This window comes from Ornithorhynchus anatinus, chromosome X1 (assembly GCF_004115215.2).
Source record: "Ornithorhynchus anatinus isolate Pmale09 chromosome X1, mOrnAna1.pri.v4, whole genome shotgun sequence".
NCBI lineage: Eukaryota > Metazoa > Chordata > Mammalia > Monotremata > Ornithorhynchidae > Ornithorhynchus > Ornithorhynchus anatinus.
The window spans coordinates 66,022,615-66,045,510 of record NC_041749.1 but is presented as its reverse complement, the minus strand read 5'-3'; the positions used below and the strand labels follow the sequence as shown (position 1 = coordinate 66,045,510).

General features: G+C 39.9%; 1 protein-coding gene across 17 annotated transcripts in view; it reads right to left on the bottom strand.

The window, feature by feature from the left end:
- The window catches only part of CADPS (calcium dependent secretion activator), a 495,043-nt gene that overhangs the window by 72,155 nt on the left and 399,992 nt on the right, over positions 1-22,896 (bottom strand). For 10 of the 17 annotated variants that reach the window (XM_029051421.2, XM_029051412.2, XM_029051413.2 and 7 more), the window contains 3 exons: positions 15,168-15,314; positions 11,483-11,638; positions 9,417-9,564 (listed from right to left, as the gene is read on the bottom strand). In XM_029051421.2, the coding sequence (XP_028907254.1) occupies positions 9,417-9,564; positions 11,483-11,638; positions 15,168-15,314 (451 nt within the window). The remainder of the gene's footprint in view (positions 1-9,416; positions 9,565-11,482; positions 11,639-15,167; positions 15,315-22,896) is intronic. The other 7 variants (XM_029051416.2, XM_029051418.2, XM_029051423.2 and 4 more) reach the window with 1 other exon arrangement.

Sequence of the window (22,896 nt, the reverse complement as noted above, 5' to 3'; positions counted from 1 at the left end):
AGGTGGATCTCGGACCTGGTTGGTGAATCTATTTGCCTAGGAAGGCAGCCTTGGGTTAGTGGACCCAGGGGAGAGCCACTGTTGTAGTTTGAGCGTGCCACAATTTGGAAGGGCAGAAGAAAGGCAGGTCCACTATTGGTGCGAGTTTTAATATTTGTATGGAAAAATTTGTCTCTAAGCTGCCTTATTCCACCTCTCACCCTTAAACTGTGGGTGTCCTTCAAAGCTCTGTTCTAGATACCCATCTTTTCTTACATTACACTCACTACCTTGGGGAGCTCATCCACACCCATGCCTCCAGCTACCACCTAAAAAAAATAACAGTAATAACAATGATAGCATTAAGTGCTTACTATGTGCCAACCACTGTACTAAGCACTGGAACAGACACAGTCCTTGTCCCATACAGGGCTCACAGTTTAAGTAGGAGGGATAACAGGGGTTTAAGCCCCATTTTACAGATGAGGAAATTAGGGCACAGAGAGGTTAAGTAATTGTTTGAGCCAGGATTAGAACACAGATCCTCCGACTCCCAAGTCTGTCCTCTTCCACTAGACCATGTTATTTCACCTCTATGCAGATGACTCCTAAACTGATCTTGCTAGCCCCAACCACTCACCTCCTCTGCAATCTTGCTCTTTAAATTCTCACTTTCAGTCTGTTGATAGATCTTGTGAGGTTTTTCTTCCACAGTGTTTCCCAGAGCCGAACCCCCATCTCCCTTCAATGACCACTACTCTGGCTTGTCATTCATTCATTCATTCACTAGTATTTATTGAGCGCTTACTATGTGCAGAGCACTGTACTAAGCACTTGGAATGTACAATTTGGGAACAGAGAGAGACAATCCCTGCCCATTGACGGGCTTACAGTCTAACCGGGGGAGACAGACAAAAACAATAGCAATAAATAGAATCAAGGGGATGTGCATCTCATTAACAAAATAAATAGGGTAATAAAAATATATACAAATGAGCGGACGAGCACAGTGCTGAGGGGAGGGGAAGGGAGAGGGGGAGGAGCAGAGGGAAAGGGGGGGAAAAGAGAGGCTTAGCAGAGGGGAGGAGAACGGGGGGCAGAAAGGCAGCAGAGGGAAAAGGGGAAGCTCAGTCTGGGAAGGCCTCTTGAAGGAGGTGAGCTCTCAGTAGGGCTTTGAAGAGGGGAAGAGAATTAGTTTGGCGGAGGTGAGGAGGGAGGGCATTCCAAGACAGCGGGAGGATGTGGGCCAGGGGTCGACGGCGGGATAGGCGAGAACGGGGGACGGTGAGGAGGTGGGCGGCAGGGGAGCGGAGCGTACGGGGTGGGCAGTAGAAAGAGAGAAGGGAGGAAAGGTAGGAGGGGGCAAGGTGATGGAGAGCCTTGAAGCCTAGAGTGAGAAGTTTTTGTTTCGTGCGGAGGTTGATAGGCAACCACTGGAGGTTTTTACGAAGGGGAGCGACATGCCCAGAGCGTTTCTGCAGGAAGATGAGCTGGGCAGCGGAATGAAGAATAGACTGGAGCGGGGAGAAACAGGAGGAAGGGAGATCAGAGAGAAGGCTGACACAATAATCCAGCCGGGATATTATGAGAGCCTGTACCAGTAAGATAGCCATTTGGATGGAGAGGAAAGGGTGGATCTTGGCGATATTGTAAAGGTGAGACCAGCAGGCACTGGTGATGGATTGGATGTGTGGGGTGAAAGACAGCTGAGTCAAGGATGACACCAAGGTTGCGGGCTTGAGAGATGGGAAGGATGGTGGTACCATTCACAGTGACAGGGAAGTCAGGAAGAGGACAGGGCTTGGGACGGAAGATAAGGAGCTCAGTTTTGGACATGTTGAGTTTTAGGTGGCGGGCAGACATCCAGGTAGAGATGTCCTGGAGGCAGGAGGAGATACGAGCCTGAAGGGAGGAGGAGAGGACGGGGCAGAAATGTAGATTTGTGTGTCATCTGCTTAGAGATGATAGTTGAAGCCGTGAGAGCTAATGAGTTCACCAAGGGAGTGAGTGTAGATGGAGAACAGAAGAGGGCCAAGAACTGACCCTTGAGGAACTCCAACAGTTAGAGCATGGGAGGGGGAGGAGAAGCCTGCGAAGGAGACTGAGAATGAATGGCCAGAAAGATAAGAGGAGAACCAGGAGAGGACGGAGTTCGTGAAGCCAAGGTGAGATAAGGTGTGGAGGAGAAGGGGATGGTTTACAGTGTCAAAGGCAGCTGAGAGGTCAAGGAGGATTAGGATAGAGTAGGAGCCATTGGATTTGGCAAGAAGGAGGTCATGGGTGATCTTTGAGAGAGCAGTCTCGGTAGAGTTGAGGGGACGGAAGCCAGATTGGAGGGGGTCCAGGAGAGAATTGGAGTTAAGGAACTCTATGCAGCGAGTGTAGACGACTCGTTCTAGGAACTTGGAAAGGAAGGGTAGTAGGGAGATAGGGCGATAACTGGAAGGGGAAGTGGGGTCGAGAGAGGGTTTTTTTAGGATGGGGGTGACATAGGCATGTTTGAAGGCAGAGGGGAAGAAGCCATTAAAGATAGAAGTTAAGGAGGGGAGGAGGGAAGGGGCATCATTTGTCTTATCATTTGTCTTATCCCGATTAAATTACTTTGTCAACCTCCCCACTGGTCTCCGTACCTCCAGTCTCTCTACTCTTCAGGCTGTACTTCACTCTGCTGCCTGGATTATTTTTCTAAATAATAACAATGTTGGTATTTGTTAAGCGCTTACTATATGCAGAGCACTGTTCTAAGCGCTGGGGTAGACAGAGGGGAATCAGGTTGTCCCACGTGGGGCTCACAGTCTTAATCCCCATTTTACAGAAGAGGTAACTGAGGCACAGAAAAAGTTAAGTGACTTGCCCACAGTCACACAGCTGACAAGTGGTGGAGCCGGGATTTGAACCCATGACCTCTGACTCCCAAGCCCGGGCTCTTTCCACTGAGCCATGCTGCTTCTCTAAAATATCATTCTAAAATATCATTCTTCATATTCCTCACTCTTCAGAAACCTTCAATGGCTATCCATTCCTCTTTGAATCAGGCAGAAATTTCTAACCATTGGTGTTTGGCACTCCATAAGCTCTCTCCCTCCTATTTAGCCACTCTCTCCTCCCACTTTATCCTAGCTCACAATCTTCAGTCATCTTAAGCTAATCTGTTCCTGTGCCTCCTTATCATTTATCCCACCTCTGTCTCCTTGCTCATGTCTTTAGTCCTGCCTGGAATTCTCTCCTTTAAATCTTTCACCTTAGCTTTTAAATCTGTCATCTTCTAAGCCCTTCTGAAATTCCACCTCCTCCTGGAGGCTTTCCCTGATTATTTTTCTTTCCCCAAGTCATAGCCTCCCAATTACAACTTCAGCACTTTTGCAACTCCTCCTCACTTATGCACTCATAACCCCCATAGCTTCAGTTCATATTGACTTACATACTTCATTTAAGCACTTAGTCATCCACATATGTATCTTTCCACTCTATCCTTTCTCTCTGTAATGGATTTTGTGTCTGTGTCCCAGCTGGATTGTAAACTCTGCCACAATATTTCCTCCTTAATATTTCCCAGATCCATCCCTTCCTTGCCATCAAAATGGTGAACACCATGGTTTAGGCACTTGTCATATCTCAACTAGACTGCTGTATTCGCTGCCTCACTAGTCTCTCAGTCTCCAGCTTCTCTTCTCTCCTGCCATATTTCACACTGCTGTTTAGATCATTTTTCTAAAACATCATTCTGCACATCTCCCTACTCACTCCTCAAAAAATATTTGGTAGTTTCCCATTCCTTTTTCATCAAACAGAAAGTTCTGACCATTGTTCTGACCAGATCAAACTGTCTGTTCAGCATGGCCTAGTGGAAACAGCATGGGCCTGGGAGTCAGAGGAACTGGCTTTGTCACTTGCCTGCTGTGTGACTTCAGGCAAGTCACTTAACCTCTCTGTGTCTGTTTTCTCATCTCTGAAATGAGGACCATTGGGTCCTCATTTCCCCTCCTATTTAGGCTGTGAGCTCCATGTGGAACAGGGACTATGTCTGACCTGTTTATCTTATATTGACATTAGTGCTTCGTACAGTGATTGGCACATATTAAGCATTTAAATAACATAGTTTTTTAAAATTATTATTGTGCAGCAGTACTAGTACTAATAAGAGCTGTCTTTGTGCAGAGCTCTGTACTAAGCAATGGAAAGGAGCATACAGGAGGCAAAGGCTCATAATCATTGTGTCTCATTCTTTTTTATTTCACCTCTGACCTTGTGCTCAGATTCTTCTCCCTAACTTAGAGTCCTCCCCTTCGCTCTTCAAATCTGCCAGATCACACTTTTCCCTAACTTTCAAGTCTTTCGAAAATCCCATTGCTTGCAGTAGGCCTTCCCTGATCATTTTTTCTCCCCAGATTATATTTTCCCAACTACCTTTTCTTCACTTATGCCCTCACAACCTCATTACTTACAATGACATTTCAAATGACATAGTCTATTTAAACACTTACTCACCCACCTATCCATTTTTCTGTTTTCATCTTCTATCCTCTAGACTGTAAGCTGGTTCATTCATTCATTCATTCAATCATATTTATTGAGTGCTTACTGTGTGCACAGCACTGTACTAAGCGCTTGGAAAGTACAATTTGGCAACAGATAGAGACAATTCCTACCCAACAATGGGCTTACAGTCTAGAAGGGGTTGTGGGCAGAGAATATGTCTACCAACTCTGTTATATTGTATGAATGAATGCTCAATAAATTTGATTGATTGATCAATCAGTAATTGGTTTTGTGTCTTTATCCTAGCTAGATTGTAATATCCTTAAGAGTAGGGATTATGTCCTGTAATAATAAAACTAATGGTATTTGTTAAACTCTTATAATATGGTAAGCACTCTGCTAAGCAGTGGGGTAGATACAAGATAATCAGGTCAGACACAGTCCCTTTCCCACTTGGGACTCACAGTCTAAGAAGGTGGGGGGAGAACAGGTATTGAATCCTCATTTTACAGATGAGGAAACTTGGCAGCTGAAAAATTCTTTGCCCAAGGTCTCACAGCAGGGAACTGGCATAATTGGAATTTTTAGAACCCAGGTCTTCTGACTTCCAGACCCATGCTCTTTCCACTGGATTACACTGCTTTTCTACTGTACTCTCCCAAAAAGTTAGTACAGTGCTTTTCACAAAGTAGGGTCTCAATGAATACTACTGATTCATTGAACCATTCAGAGAAAATTGAGAGTTTAAACTTATATCACAAGTACTAGCTTCTGAATTAGTGTCCAAATGGAATATTCTCTAAATGGGATCTTATGATCCTTACCAATCCTGTTGCTTCTTCACAGACTCCCATTATTCCTCTTGAGTACTTTTTATGAAATACTTTGCTTCCCACTCTTTGCTCAGACCTTTCAGATTTGGACTATGAGTGCTCAGGGAATATAATTAAAGAAATCACTTGGGGAAAAATGACAAAGTGGGCATTTTGCTCAAAAGGCCTCACTACCCTGAGGATACAGTGTAAAGCATTTACTTGTGTCTCCAACAGATGTCTTACTTGACCCACTTAAATTTTCACCCAAATGACTACCTGAGATTCTCCTTACTTGGTGCAAATAGACCCTGGAGCAAACTGAATTAGTATGAGACTGCAAGGAATATATCAGTCCTGCACACACTGTAATAATTTCCTGGCCTAAATTCTCCAGAAGCTAGACCAACTTCTAAACTCCACTTAGTTCTTGAATTGTGAGTAAATGGCTGCCCTACTTATTTTTCATAGTTATTTTCTGTTGGTTTTAGGTTTGAGTTTTTCTTCAATCCATTGTTACTTTCTTCATAATAGTCCTGTGAATAAACCAATAGATTACTCATATTTTCTTACTCTATCAAGATGTAGATGTTGTTTACTCCAGTTTTCTATGAGGTAATCCCAAAATTTCCACATTCACTATACTAAAAGTTTATCCAGCCTGACTTTCCGCATTGCATATTTTGCCTCATGTAACAGATTGTGTGTATGTTGTCTTTCTGTTAAAACCACCTGACCTTGGAACGTAGATGAACACAATTCAATACACTGCTTCCTATCTACTAGTGTTTTAAAAGTTTTGATGAATAATAAGTATTGGGATAGTAAAGTATGTTTGAAAAGTGTTTCTAGTTAAAGGAAAACCATAAGAAATGATAGATATGTTCAGGCTATAATATTGAAAGATATCTCAGAAATTTAGTATGCCACTGTGCTTGCAGAGCGACTACAGGTAGTCATAAATAGTTTTATCTATAGTTTGATCCTAATACCCAACAACATTAAAAACTAAACCTTTCTTCTTTTCCCTGCCCCCTAGGTATAGTATAACATTTTACATAGGATCATCCATTTTACAATACTTCCAAAATGATTTGAAACTTAAGTTCACGAGTTCAGGTTTACCCTGAGATAGGTATCTTCAAGATCAGTAGATCAGTTAAATGGAGTGCAGGACTCAAGAATTTTTGCAATGTGCTTCTCTAGTCCATACTTCTCTCTGCTGCCTGGATCATTTTTCTGAAAAAAATTTTCAGGCCATGTCTCCCCATTCCTCAAAAACTTCCAGAGTTTGTCCATCCAACTTCATATCACCCAGAAACTCCTTGCCATCAGCTTTAAGGCACTCAATCAGTTCTCTCCTTCCTATTTTATCTTGCTGATCTACAACACATAATCTGCATACTTTGCTCCTCCAACACTAACTTACTCTTTGGACCTCGACCTTGTCTATCCTGCCACCAACCACATCCGTCTCTGGCTTGGAACTCCCTCCCACTTCATATCTAACAGTCCACTACTTTCCTCAACTTCAAAATCCTCCTAAAAATCACAGCACTTTTCCTGACTAAGCACTAATTTCCCTCCCGCCCTCCCCTCTGCATCACCTTTGTACTTTGCACTTTAATGCTCACCCTAGTCTCTGCACTTAGGTACTCATCCTGATAATCTACTATTTACCCTATCTGTAAATTACAGTTGCCTTGCAGACTGTAAACTCCTAGTGCTCTGGAATCATGTCTACCAACTCTGTGTATTGTAATCTCAATCAATCAAGCAATCAATCGTACTTATTGAGCACTTATGGTGTGCAAAGCACTATACTAAATGCTTGGGAGAGTACAATATACCAGAGTTGGTAGACATGTTCCCTGTCTACCATGAGTACTTAGTACAGTGTTTTGCACATAGTAAGTGCTCAATAAATACCACTGATTGATTGACCGATTGATTGATAAATCTTGTAGGGAGTTAATGATGAGTTCTGGGAGAACAGCACCACAGGTTTTTACTTGTTCATGCATGTCACCATATCATGTTTCTTGCTTAGTGCTCTGCTTGCTGGATTGGATTTACTTTCCTCTTTGCATTTTCCTGGTTCCACTGCATCAATTAGACTCCTCACCTATATGTGCAGCTCAGGGCTGGATAACCCCTGCCCAGCGATTCGGGTGAACTCCAATTATTCCAGGCCACTTGACAGAATTTTTCTGGAGATACGTGACATCCCAGGTAATGTTACTAAAAAGCATGCCTAGAGGTCAGCCTGATAGTCAGCCACTGTTGTTCCCTCTCTCTACTTTGCCTTCCTCATTAGAGTGAAAGCTTTTCGTGGGCAGGGAACATATCACTCCACTATTCTGTATTTCCCGAGAGCCTAGTACTGTACACTAGACCAATAAATGTTACTACTATTATCTATTACTCTTAATTTTTCTGGATACAAGTACGTCAAGAAAAATATATCTGTGTATCTTGTTACCATAGCTTCAAACAATCAAGAGTTCTTGAAGCCAGTGCTTCGGTGGCAGTTTGAAGCAATCAGAACTCACTTTGGGGAAACATGTTTCTACATTCGATTGTCATTGATGGGATTTCTGGCAGTGGATAAGATCATATCAATGGCCATCCTAAGCCTTAATAATAATAAAAAAATTCAAATTGGAAATTAAGGATATGCTGCAAAAGACCAAATTTTGTGGTCTTTTTCTGGAAGAACAGTTAGAAAGGTCTTAATGAAAGCAAAACAATCTACTCCATCTGATTCTAATGGCCCGAATTCTGCCCTGAGCCCAGATCTTTGGGTCTTCCGGAAGCAAAATTTTTCTGGGAGGAGCTAAAGAAGGTGGATATAAAGAAAATAAGCCTGCCAGGAAGAAAATATCAGAAACAAACATTTAAAAATGGAAAAAGCACAGAGAGAAAGTAAATAATGGAAATGAATACATTTTAACAAATATCATTTAGTACAAATTCTGAACATGAAAGGCAGTATTGAAAAATCTGATTTAGGAGCAATTTATGCCAATTGGCAACAACATGAGAGATGCCAGAAATGTTTCTGAATTAATTCTAAATTGGTATATGAATATCTACATGGCTTAAAGCCATCAGAGACAAATGATCATGATCATCTTTAATGAAGCTCTCGTTGCTTTTTCTTTCATCTTTACACTTTAAATACCGCATTGGGAGTTGGAACATTAAAAGGAAAGATTACCCAGGGAAGACAAAAACTAAAGTAGCAAAGGGTTAAAATTTTATGGACTCTATTCACCCTATGTCCTGGAAAATACGTGTTTCCCTAGGAAAGGGGGGACAAGAGCTTTTGTTGCTCTCCCTTTTGTCCATGTTCACACTCAGGAAAAGTGGGGAATCTGTTGGCTGGCTCCATTGGTGTGATGATGGCCAGCTGTACGGATTTGATTTTTTGTGCACAGGGAAAGATGGAGGCAGCTGGAGTGTGTGTCAAAGAGAATGTGGAGCTTGCATACCAGGGGGACTTTTGCACATGCATTGTGGGAAAGCACAACCGTACTCACTGGGAGCAATATTATGCGAGTTTGCAGCATGTGTACAGAATCATGCTCCCAAAATTTATGCAGTTCAACTGGGAAACTGAGGACACGTTAGTTAGGACCTTTTTATAAATTTACTTAGAATACATGTTTAGGAGTTTGACACATATCCAGGAATGGTTTTGGACCATGTTCATGTTCATGTTCATGTCAATAGAATATACCCCATACTTGAGGAAACTGGTGAATATGTGGAAATGACAACCAGTGAGATAATCAAAGTTCTGGCTTTTGGGTGGAGATATATTAGACTCTGTGAACAAGGTCATTTATACATCAGTTGGCTTAAAAATATCTTATGCACACAACAGTCCTTGCCAATAGTCATTTCCAACTGACTGGAATGCTGAACATACATATTCATTAGAGATTTATTTGATAAACAGATCCTGAATATTCATCTACATACTGTATATATGGGTGACTATATCCACAAATGTTAGAGAATGTTTCTGAAACCAGCAGACTAAGAGATGAAAAAAATCATGAAGTTTCCCTCTACAGGATGGATGTAAAAAAAAAAAATCTGCTTTTTTTGTTGGTTTTTTTTGTTGTTTTTTTTTTTTACCTCTTGGCCCATTTCCATACTGCAAAGTTTTGTTGATTGAGCTTTGGCATCAACCATAACATTAAACATGGTGCATATTGACTGTGGGACTCGGAAATCTGTTGATCGACTGGTTTTTTGCAGCTTTATTTCAAATGCAATCCTGGTTCTATTAAACAAAGTAGGAAAAGACCAAGTCAATGTCAATATATAACTGCAGCTAATAATACAGCAGATGAAGGAGTCATCTTTGGAGAGGTCAGTGTAATAATGGAAAATTGAGAACCTTACATGTGTATGTGTATAGTTCTACAATATTGTTCTATTTTAGAAACAAAAGGTATATCATTAAACCTACTTATCTAGAGTGCAATGATATAAATGATCTCTTCCTCAGTTTGAGCTCAGTGTACTAAGCACCCACAGGTTGGATATGATGAGCTTATTCTTCAAGTGAAATAGGATAGATACCGAATGATGAATCAGTGAATAAGAACACTATTAGTGCAACATTTCAATCAAATATACAACTGTCTTTCTGGAATTAGCACACTGACCCAGCAGAAGGCAAATCTCCCATTTTCTGAAATGGTCATAAAAGTCATCATTTCATTTTCTCTTAAATTGCATAATATATTCCCATTCATTTTTTAAAAGGCCAATGTAAGAAATCTCATAGATAGTCTGAAATACTAACATTAAGAGGTGCCAAATATGGATGTGAGCACAATGTAGAATTCTGTAAGAAGTCATCTAGAGTAATAGCCACATTGAATTTTAATTTGAAGTAAGAATTTAGAATAAGAATTAATTTAGAATAGTCAAGCATCTTTAATCCCAAAGTTTTCTTTCAGCACATTACAATCTTTTACTAATGGAGTATACAAAGAAGGTCATCCACCACAAAAATGCAACTACCTCTACAGTGATATACAGCAGCAGCTCATTGAAAGCACACTCAACATCTCACTGACACTGAGTGAATGTAATGAAGCAGGAAATAATTGTCAAGGATAATATCTAATTTGCTAGGGAAAGTATTTAACCTTCATTATGTGTTTGTGTAAAAAAGTACACATCTATCTCCTAAAGCATGAATAAACGTTTTCCAATTGCATGATTATTGAGTTGGAGACAAACCACAGAAGTCAAAAACAAAATGACCAATAGAGTAAAACAGGTTGATGTGCTAAGCAGGGTAAACGAGCACATGGTTTCCTTTAATTGCTCAATTCTAATCCTTTAACTTTTTAAGTTTTCCAAATCCTAAGGAATTCATATCACTTTTACCCAGAAGTTCTTGCCCCAACAAATTATAGGGCATCCTGAATCACATGGGAGCAGTTAGCTCATACACCTAAGGAAGAGTGAGACAAGCTATAATGACTAGCTTAAATCAGTTGCATCAAATTTCTGCATTTGCCATTTTTTTCTATTGCACAACAATTAACTTGGGAGCGTCAGATAGTGTACATGCCTCTCCCTGCCCCTCACATATTTACAGGCCTCATGTTCCTTGACCACTGCAAATGCTAACACGGAAGTGAAATGGCAGTACTGCATAAAGTTTACATATTTGTTACATGAAATCTTGGGTTCTCCTTGGTTTCAACTGTGATTATTCTTTTTTTCTCACCAAATCAATCATGGAAGTAGAAATTATTTCCTTTATTACTGATGTCTGTGGCTAAATCTCTGGGCACTGCCACTCATTGATTTGCAGATTGATAGGACAGGGAGGAGCTGGAACTGCACTCTCTCCTCCCATTCTCACCAATGAGTGTGGTAGGGTGTGAGTGGTTTTATTATGCAGGTGTGAAGTATAGCGTGGTGGATGCAACTAGATCCTACAAACAGCAAAATACAAGTGTGTGTTACTAACCTTTGTATCATGCATCTATCTCTCCAAATTAAGAAACACTTAACTACAGATTAAGATCCTGTTGCCCTAACTGCTGCTAACTTTTTCAGTCTTCTCTTCAAAATTCTGCAGGGAGATTTCACTGTTGGAGGGTCACTGTTGCTTATTCATTCAAAAACGGGTGTACCACATGTCATTAATCACTTAATAAAAAGATCAAGCTTACCTTTTAACACAAGATTCAATCATATCACTTGCCATTAGTTTCAGGCGTTGTTCCAGGTGCTTTCCAAACTCTTCTTCAGGCCAATGCAAATCCCTAATGAAAGTTTGTAGGGCATCGAGTTTCCAGAAGAGATCTTCCGAACTTCCTGATCCATTACTAGCAGGAGAAAAATGAAAGTAGGCATCACCACTGACCTTGGGCTCCAAGAAGCCTGACATGGAGGACGGTTACACTCTAGGCTTAGGGAAAACAGTGGTTTAAACATACAAGGTGGGGACAATCTCCACCAATAGGATTTTGAGTTTTACCATACATTGACCTAGATTACCTTGTTCATAAAATTAGTCCAGACCAAATGAGAAGACAAAATTATGAATTGTACATAAATTAGAAAAATGGTGTATGGTAAAAATCAGCCTTCGTTAATAACCACATTAACGTATGTGATGATTCAGATGAAGGCCACAAATTGGGTGGAAATCATTGATTGATAATAACTACATATCCACATGCAGTTATTAAGATTCAGAGCTTCATGCATGTTCCCCCTCTGCCCCCCACCTCAAATTAGAGATCTCTTGAGATTTCAGAGTTTATCAGATAAAGGAGAGTGCTAACAAGTGGTGAGCGAGGACACGCTTTATCTCTTGAACAGCTGGAAAGAAACTGAGGTGAGTCAATTGGCTGGCCACACCTGGACACCTTCTCTGAAAGATTTGGGTTAGGTTTATTACTCTGATTTTTCACAAACCAGCAAAGGCAGGTAGGGGGACAAGGGGTCTTTTCATGCCTTGGCCAGTAACAAAACACTGAATTTTTCCAACAGTTCATATTCTTACCTAGTCCTCTGTTCAGATGGAGTCATCTCAGTCGGTTCTGTGTAATTACTGCTAAAAGCTTTTACCTGAGAAATCAATGCCAGGCCTCAAGGGTGTTTGGCTGGTGCAAAGAAATAGATCTGTTTCTTATCCTTTTTCTGTCTTACTCTCTCCTTTATAGCAATGATAATAGGAACTTCAAGAGGTTCCCCCCTCACCCTTTCCTCGCATACCACTAATGCTAACACAGTAATTTATAAGATGTCCAACACACCATGCATTACCACTTGTTCTGACATCGTCTATAGAAACAGATGATGGTGGGTGTTTCTATTGTGACAGATGCCAGCTGCATTGAGTTAATGCTTTAGAGGGAAATATAGCTAGTGCATAAATGCATACATGGCTACTGCAAGGTGGGAAAACCAAACTTCCGACATGCCAAGGGGGACCTGAGGGCCTGTATTGACAAAAATAATGCTTTAAAGGACAAACCAGCTTAGGGTTAGTAAATAGATGTATCGGACACGGAGAAGGGAACATGGACACATGTCCTTAAAATGAAAGGTGAGAAAGAGAAACTAGAACTGTGAAAAGATATGGAATCAGGCATTTCCTTAGGGAAAATAGTTAATCAATGCCTTATTTTCAATTACTTTGAAGAGCATTGCTTCCAAATGAGGTATTATCATTATCTAGGTGGAAATTCAGTCTTTTCCCATTCAAGGATTAAATACTCTTCCCCATACCCCCACCACACACACACAACTTTTACTAGTCTAGTCTCCGTTTTGGAACTGCATGGTTGTATGTTTTAAATCATTAAGTACATATGAATGCAATAATTGGTATTTATTACAACAACATTTTGACACCCATCTGGTTTCAGAGTTTTTGAAAAATTTCTTCTAGGGTTTTTTTTCTTTTGAAGAGCTTATTATTAAGTTTTGACATGCGGAAAAGAATATTTTCTTTTTATTTTTAAGATAAACTGTTAATGTTAAGGCAATAGCACCAAGATTATTTTGATTTCATAGCAGTTCCCAAAATGTGTTCCCAAATGTCTTAATTAATTGAATGAAGACCATTATCTTCTTTATTATAATGTCTTGATTCATATCTTTTCAAAAACAATGTTACAGATCATGCACAGAGTAGATAACCCAAGCTTTCAAGTACTGTTTTTACAAATACTGCCTAATCTAACTTTTAGCATAGTAATCTTAGCATGAATATGATTTGTCTTCAGAAGATTATTTTCAGTTTCAAGTTTTTGAAGATTTTAAAAATAATGAAAAAAGGAATGCCAACCACCTGCTTTCTTTGTTAGGGCATCAATAGTAATTTTCCAAATAGTAGATAATGGGGCAATTCTATATGACACCAGGTATAGATGTAATGTAAGTGTCTTGTCATCTATCTGAATCTTCTACAAAAAAATCAAAAATCAAAAACCATCGTGCAATATGTGAATTTGATTTTTAAAAACATCATTGTCAATTTAAGATCATTTTTATTTCTTTGATACCAATGCTTCCCTTTGAAAACATGCCAATTTATTTTTTCAAAAAAAAAAAGCTTCTCTAGTCTATAATTAGCTGGTGGTGTGAGAAAGGGATCAAAGCATGGAATAGAATCACTAACTCTTATATCACTTATTAAAGTGTTTATGAGGTTCAATTTACTTTCAAAGATGTGGAATTTGGGGGTACTGGAACTTCTAATTTCTAAATATGAGAATTAAAGAATTGTTTTTCACATATTAGAGAAAAACAATTTTACATGAAGAAATCTTATAAAGATCACCTGTTAAACCAGAGTCCTATATCTTTCATGACCTTTCCAGCCCTTAAAGTTTGAAGGTGATAACTTTCAGTGAGCTCTACTGCTAATTTAGTTATGACAATAATGTTGGTATTTGTTAAGCGCTTACTATGTGCAGAGCACTGTTCTAAGCGCTGGGGTAAACACAGGGGAATCAGGTTGTCCCACGTGGGGCTCACAGTCTTAATCCCCATTTTACAGATGAGGGAACTGAGGCACAGAGAAGTGAAGTGACTTGCCCACAGTCACACAGCTGACAAGTGGCAGAGCTGGGATTCGAACTCATGAGCCCTGACTCCAAAGCCCGTGCTCTTTCCACTGCGCCACGCTGCTTCTCCAAATGACTGAGGGATTTAGATTACAGTTATTCATTGCTAATACTCTTTTTTCTCAGTGTATATAATCCTATACCTATTTACTCATATCCAATGCTCACTTGTTATCTTTAGAGGTCTACTCCAAAAATACACATCAACGAGCACCCCTAAGGGTGGTTATTATTTGCACCACCAAATCATTTAAAAGGGTTACCATGGCACAAATATCCTGGTAGGATATCATTAGTACTTTCTTTGCTTATACTATTTCCAAAGTATATAAAGAACAACTAGGTGAGCATCAGGAATTTTCAGAAAATGACTTATTATTAGATCTACATTTGGTTCAAGATACTGGTCAACATATCACAAGGATAGCTTGTGTTTTGACAAATATCTTTCCAGGACCATATAAAGCTCCCTTAAAAATTTTGATTTGTAGTCTCAAGAATGTGAAAGGTGGCTCTGGGAAGGAAGTGAGTTTCATCTCCTTAAGCTTTGAGTGGGCGTAAGACAAATTGTTAGTGCTGTATATAGAAAACTTCTTGCAAATATCATGCGTGCCAGAAATAAACAATATTCTCTCTCTCCAATCAGCAAAATATGTCTAATTATCTGTCTCCATCTCTCTTTCAAAGTTTCATTGAACATATAGAAATAAACAATACATATCCATGCCAAGATCACTTAAATTTAAATTAGAGCTAATGTGAACTGAATACACACTCAGAATCATATATAGCAGCCATCCATGACGGTGCAGAAAAAGTAGGCATTTGTGGGATGCCTAGAGGGATGTTAACTGGTAGGTTTGGTACTTTAGGGAGGTTCACATTTGGTAGATTCACATTGGGCAGATTACTTGTTAAACTCCTGTGGAAGAAACAGACAGAAAGAAAAATACCATCACAGTGACAATGCAGATGTGGAAGAAGCACATGACAGTTATAAATAAATCTACTAAGTTCACAGCAAGATGATAGTGAAATTCAAGCAACACAGCTCAGAAAGAAGCACAGAAATGGAAAGTTTCAGGATGGTTTAGCACTATGGAATCTACAGCAGGTCCCTCTAGACTTGTTGTATGAAGGGAACATGTCTACTAACTGTTGTACTGTACTCTCCCAAGCACTTAGTACAGTGCTCTGCACACAGTAAGCACTGAATAAATATAATCAATGAATGAAGTTAAATTGAAGAAAATAAAATGGAGCAAATTAATATCCATCCAAAGTGTCACATAATTTACATGTCTTCATAAAATCACTCACCATGCAAACTGTTTTAACTTCCTAATGTAAATAATGATGTCTAAATCACATCTCTTCCAAGGCATTTTAGAGACTGAATCACATGCTATTGCTACTGCAATCTTTAAAGATCATAAATGTAAATGTTTTTGGTTTTAAAGGACTTTAAATAGGGCAGAAGTTCAATTTCCTTGCATTCTTCATACCCCATATTTCTCTACCAGAACAAGGGAATAATGATCTCAATCATATCTCCGTTTGGGGTCTGATTGAAAGGACTATTGCTTAGGGGTAATTTTAGGCTGAAGTGCAGAAACAGCAAGAGAACATCCATGAAGAGAAATCATATTTGAATACAAATGCCACCTTCAAATCTAGCCCTACAGTTGTGTATACAGGAAAAAATGAAAAAAAAAAAGGTTGGGAACAAAGATCAACTTTGACTAATCTTTCATGGCACCCAAATAAAATATGGGAACTTCTTTTCAAAAATCCTAAAACACAGATAACCTGACATAGGTACAATGGAAATGAGAATAGCTATGAATAGAAAATTGCCCTTATCCATTTATTCCAATTCCTAAAATGAATGAGGGAGGGATAAAATTGGTGAAAAGGGGATTTGATGTGAGATTTTCCTGAGTAAATGTACAATTACAATTGATCCAACTTGTGTGATTAAAAAGAAAGGGATAGTTTCCTGTGCCAATAGATGAAAATTACCAATAATCTTCATTTTTGAGTTGATGCACGAAAGTACTGCATAAGTAGTCAATAGGGTTATTTGAGAGTTATTTGTGGAATGTTTCAGAAATAGGATCCAGCCTACAGCACTGGCACAGGAGAAGCCTAAAGGAAGGCTGTATTTTAGAAAAGCATTTTAAAAGTGGAATTGACAGTACTCTGGCAAAAAAGTAGAAATATTCTTTCCTGTTCTTATGTGGGAATAGCACATGATGGTGAGCCAAATTCTGCCCCAGCCTAGTTGTGCTTCATTAACATTATATCGCAGAGGAATAGGGCCTGACTTGGAGTTTCAATCAGGAAAAGTGAACAAAACCAATAAAGGCCTAATGATTTATTCTAGAAATGATCTAGATTTCATTGATGGACTACAGGGAATTCCAAATTGTTCCTGTAGTATTATATTACACTGACAGTATGAACAGAATTATGGTTTGGACCATTACAATTTATATCATGGGGAACTAATCATAACCCTGTATTTGCCAGTAAAACAGACTCCAGAAGGTTAATGCTGTATAAATATTACAAAAGGATATTCTTCATATTTCCTGTGGATTTGCTTTTGTATTCATTCCCTAAATGCTTCTGTTCTTAAAAGACTAGTCTGTCACAAACTGTTTCCACTGAGACATATGGAAGCCTATATAGAGCAAATGTGATCATTAGATGATGTATGCAATGCATAATGATTTAGGAATTAGGAAATCTTTAGAGATGGTAGCCTGGGATGTTAAAATGTCAATTCTGAGTAAATCAAAAGTAGCAGGGAAATGAATGACATACACATGTATGCAAAAGCAACTTAATTTAAATTGATTAGCTAGATGATAGCAACATAAATTAGAAAAGATCTTTGTTTTCCATACTAAAATTCAAAAATATACTTTTATTAACGAAAGCCTATTGGTTTTAGTAAAATATGACATTTGCACTGAATACTGAGATGTACTCAGAATTGAAGTATTTCCTCTAATGACACATTATAATGCTAAACATGTTTCCTTTTTAGCAAAATAATGTAGAGTATATGACTCCTATAGATTAGTTTGGATATTAATACCATATAATAATCAAATATACAATTCTAAGGCACATAATTTTACTAATAAACATGTGAGAAGAAGAGTATACTTAGAGATGCATGCTACATTTTATAAATTTCTAACCTGCTGGGATTAACATTTATTGCTTATTATTGCTATTTTAAAATATTCTCCTAGTAACTGTCCAAAACGTCATTATGGTTGCACTCATATGATCATATTGGTATATCTCTTTAAAATATGTTGCATATTAATTTTAACCAGATAGTTTTAAAGCAACTATCTTATTAATTTAGGGACAAACTACAGAGCAGGGGCTATTCATTTTATGATTCTCATTAAGGCCTCTTGGGATTTGTTAATAAAGATTTGTATAGAAAAATCCTATCTACTGTTTTGCTTATGGAAACATGTGAGAGGAACGGCTGTTTAAATTACATCCTTTAGTGAATTTTCATCATTCCTTGCTGACCAGTTGCAGGTGTACTCATTCTGAAACTTGTAGAAATGATGTTAAGCAAGAAGTCTTTCTAGACTTGATTCGGTACAGAAACATCACAACTGGGTTGGGATGAGAAAGGAATGGTAAGAAAGTTCTCTAAGATCTTTTTTGCCTGAGAATCACTGAGAGAATTGGTCCAAGTGGGTGGAGGTAGAGAGTTGAGAGCCTTCTAGTGTGCAATTATTCCAACTGATTTTAACTGAAGCTGCTAGTTGCTGGCTTTCTATAGGGCCTGATACACCACTTGCCCAAGTACTTCCTGGAAGTAGGTTAAGAACTAGATTATAAGTTTTTTAAAGGCAGTGATAGTATCTACTACCTCTATTGTATTTTACTGTATTCTCCCAAGAGCTTAATACTGTGCTTTGCACATAATAAGCACTCAGTACTCACCACTGATTGAAAGGAAGAACATTAATTCTCTTAAGTACATTGCAACAGAGTATCCACAATGTAGATAGCAAAACACGTCAGAAGATCTCCTAGTGGTCTAAAAAGGCTAATGCTCATCTCAAGTATTTACTTGCTATCAGGGAGAAGTGCAATTTAATGTTTTATTTAATTATTATCATTATTATCAATCCTAATAACAATAATGTGATGGTTTTCTTAACCTACCCCAGGATAAATTTTCTCAAGTGGAATTTTCAGAAACAAACCAATAACAAAATACAGTTTCTGTGATATATAGAGCACAAAGGCCACCCTGCTTAAAGATTTACAAGCAAAAACTGAATCTGATCTGGTAATCTCAAGGAGTAAGTAAGACAGCTATTTGGAGGGAGTGTTTTTTGAAGCAGATGCAGATCTAGCCATTTTACCAGTATCTAATAAACAGGGATGCTTAATAAATATTCGTTGATGAGGATGGTGATTACATAAGCTGCTTAGAACACTCAGTAAATTTTTGTTTAGCACTTCATTTACTGGAAAAATATTCTTACCTGGAAACTCAGGGGGAGGAGAGAGAGCTTGTTAAAGGAGATGATTTTATAAAGCACTTGAAATAAAATGATCCCGAAGAGCTTGTTGGCTTTGTGGAAGTCAAAGTTTGCATTATCAAAGGACACTGGAGTTTGAGAATATGGAGAGAAAGGACTTTCTTTCAATCATTGTTTTTCAAGAGGGCCTGGTTTTCGTAGCACAAACCTATTCAAGAGCCACTCTTTCCTGTTTGAGAACCAGGCAGAGAAGGAACAACTAACAGGCTCTTATACAATAGACTAGGAGGGCAGCAGAACAGATCCAGGCTTGCAAAGATTCATGGAAGTTGGCCTAGGGGCATTTGCCTGATGTCAGATATGGTGAATACTACAACTCAAGTTTTCCTTAAACACAGGATTTCTTGAGAACACAACTCCCGTATTAGATCTGTGTGTACTGAAGAAGTAAGAAGCAATGGTGACATGATTCTGACACCTCAAACTAAACAAATTCTAAACAGAACTCAACTTTCCACCTAAACCCTGTCCTCCCCAAATATTCCATCACTGTAGACACCACCACCACAGTTCCTGTCTCACAAGCCCATAATTTTGGCATTATCCTAGAGTCACTTCACATATTCAGTACACACATTCAATGTGATCAAATCCTGTTGATTGTACCTTCACATCGCTAAAATCGGCTCCTTCCTCTCCATCCAAACTGCTACCATACTGTCCCAAGCAGTTATCTTATTCTGCCTTGACTACTGCATCAGCCTCCTCGTTGATCTCTCTGCCTCCTGTCTCTCCTCACTCCAGTCCATACTTCACTCTCCTTCCCAAATCATTTTCCTAAAAATGTTCTGCCCATGTATCCCCACTCCTCAAAAACCTCCAATGGTTGCCCACCCACTCACATCAAACAGAAACTCTTTGCCGTTGTCCTTAAGGTGCTCCCCTTCCTACCTTACTTCACCGATATACTACAACCCAATCTGCACACTTTACTCCGCTAAACCCAACCTACTCACTGTACCTTGATTCACCTATCTGACTGTTGTCTTATTCATTCATTCATTCATTCATTCATTCATTCATTCATTCATTCATTCATTCAATTGTGTTTATTGAGCACTTACTGTGTGCAAAGAACTGTACTAAGCACTTGGGAGAGTACAATATAACAACAAACAGACACATTCCTGCCCACAACAAGCTCACACCTTACTCATATCCTCCTTCTGGACTGGAACTCCCTCCCCCTTCATATCCGACAGACCACCACTTCCTTCAAAGCCCTCTTAAAATCACATCTCTTCTAGAGGCTTTCCCCAACTAAGTCCTCATCTCTCCTACTCTTTCTTCTGTGTTACATATGATCTAGAATCTGTACCTCTTAAGGATTTGATATTCACCCCACCCACTGTCATTTCTCCTATCTGTAATTTATTTCAAAGTCTGTGCCCCCTGCTAGACCGTAAGCTCCTTGTTGGCAGGAATCGTGTCTACCAACTCTATTGTATTGTACTCTCCCAAGCACTCCTGGTTCTCCTCTTACCTCTCTGGCCGATCATTCTCGGTCTCCTACGCTGGAGCCTCCTCCCCCTCCCATCCTTTAACTGTTGGAGTTCCTCAAGGGTCAGTTCTTGGCCCTCTTCTGTTCTCCATTTACACTCACTCCCTCGGTGAACTCATCCGCTCTCACGGCTTTGACTACCATCTCTACGCAGATGACACGCAGATCTACATCTCCGCCCCTGCCCTCTCCCCCTCCCTTCAGGCTCGCATCTCCTCCTGCCTCCGGGACGTCTCCACCTGGATGTCGGCCCGCCACCTAAAACTCAACATGAGCAAGACTGAGCTCCTCATCTTCCCTCCCAAGCCCGGTCCGCTCCTAGACTTCTCCATCACCGTGGATGGCACGACCATCCTTCCCGTCCCGCAGGCCCGCAATCTTGGTGTCATCCTTGACTCGTCCCTCTCGTTCACCCCACACATCCTATCCGTTACCAAGACCTGCCGGTTTCACCTCTACAATATCGCCAAGATCCGCCCTTTCCTCTCCACCCAAACGGCTACCTTACTATTACGGGCTCTCGTTATATCCCGGCTAGACTACTGTGTCAGCCTTCTCTCTGACCTCCCTTCCTCCTCTCTCGCCCCGCTCCGGTCTATTCTTCACTCCGCTGCCCGGCTCATCTTCCTGCAGAAACGATCTGGGCATGTCACTCCCCTTCTTAAACAACTCCAGTGGTTGCCCGTCGACCTCCGCTCCAAACAAAAACTCCTCACTCTAGGCTTCAAGGCTCTCCATCACCTTGCCCCTTCCTACCTCTCCTCCCTTCTCTCTTTCTACCGCCCACCCCGCACGCTCCGCTCCTCTGCCGCCCACCTCCTCGCCGTCCCTCGGTCTCGTCTATCCCGCCGTCGACCCCTGGGTCACGTCCTCCCGCGGTCCTGGAACGCCCTCCCTCCTCACCTCCGCCAAACTGATTCTCTTTCCCTCTTCAAAACCTTACTTAAAAATCACCTCCTCCAAGAGGCCTTCCCAGACTGAGCTCTTCTTCCCCCTCTACTCCCTCTGCCATCCCCCCTTTACCTCTCCGCAGCTAAAGCCTCATTTTCCCCTTTTCCCTCTGCTCCTCCACCTCTCCCTTCCCATCCCCACAGCACTGTACTCGTCCGCTCAACTGTATATATTTTCGTTACCCTATTTATTTTGTTAATGAATTGTACATCGCCTTGATTCTATTTAGTTGCCATTGTTTTTACGAGATGTTCTTCCCCTTGACGCTGTTTAGTGCCATTGTTCTTGTCTGTCCGTCTCCCCCGATTAGACTGTAAGCCCGTCAAACGGCAGGGACTGTCTCTATCTGTTGCCGACTTGTTCATCCCAAGCGCTTAGTACAGTGCTCTGCACATAGTAAGCGCTCAATAAATACTATTGAATGAATGAATGAATGAATAGTGCTCTACACTTACTAAGTGCCCAATAAAAACCATCAATTGATTGATTTTTCCAAACACCTATCCTATTCCCAGGAAATGATTTACACAACGATAGCTCAATATCTAGAAATATTATAAATACGAGGAAGGGAACTGCTCAGAGGAGTTGCTGAAGTTCTACCATTACCACTACTGCAAATGAAAGATGGTATACAATCTGATGCTGAATAGCATGCAACTGCAAAGAGGATTTGGAGGCCTACATATTCCAACGTTAAGTGAAAAAGTTGGCAGAGGAAGACATCTTTTTTAAACCTGTGGAATATCTTCCTGGCTGTTATGAGGTAAAAGATGGCAGCCTCACACCAATACCCAGGGATCCAAAGGAGGATAATAGCTGGTCCAATAGAATTGTAAGTGCAGTTACCTTTACCTCTCCAGACAATGATGAAAGACTCTCTTCAAAATGGAGTATCAATGAACAACATTTTCCAATGGAAAAAAGAATTTATATTTTTAGCTGAATTATTTTAGTTGTGCCAAAATACAAACTATGACAGTATGAATAGGCTACAGTAAGTACTTTTGTTCCATTTTAGTGAAATCAATTCATTGGTAACAATTAACCACTAGGATGTTAATTTCGTTCAATACTTCTCATAAGAACTTAAATATATGCATCAAGTTTAAAATACACATCCATAGATTAAAAATCTACAATGATTACTTTGTGAAGCAGAGAAGGAAGTATATGAAGGCATCAATGATGTGAGAAACACAGCTGGGCTTGATTACATCTGTTAATATAAGCCTGTAGTTTTGGGTGAGCTTTGTCAAAAACGTCAGCATTTTCCCAAATGGCAGAAACCATAAAATTCACTGCTCCCCCACTATAAACACCATTCCAATTATTCAGAAAAGGGTTAATGAAAGGTTCCTCAATTTTCTTCATTTTGTAAATAATGCATAGATCTGCATTTGCATATGCACATATGCATTTCCAGATCTGTTTATTGGCCTTCGATCTGTGCAATTGCT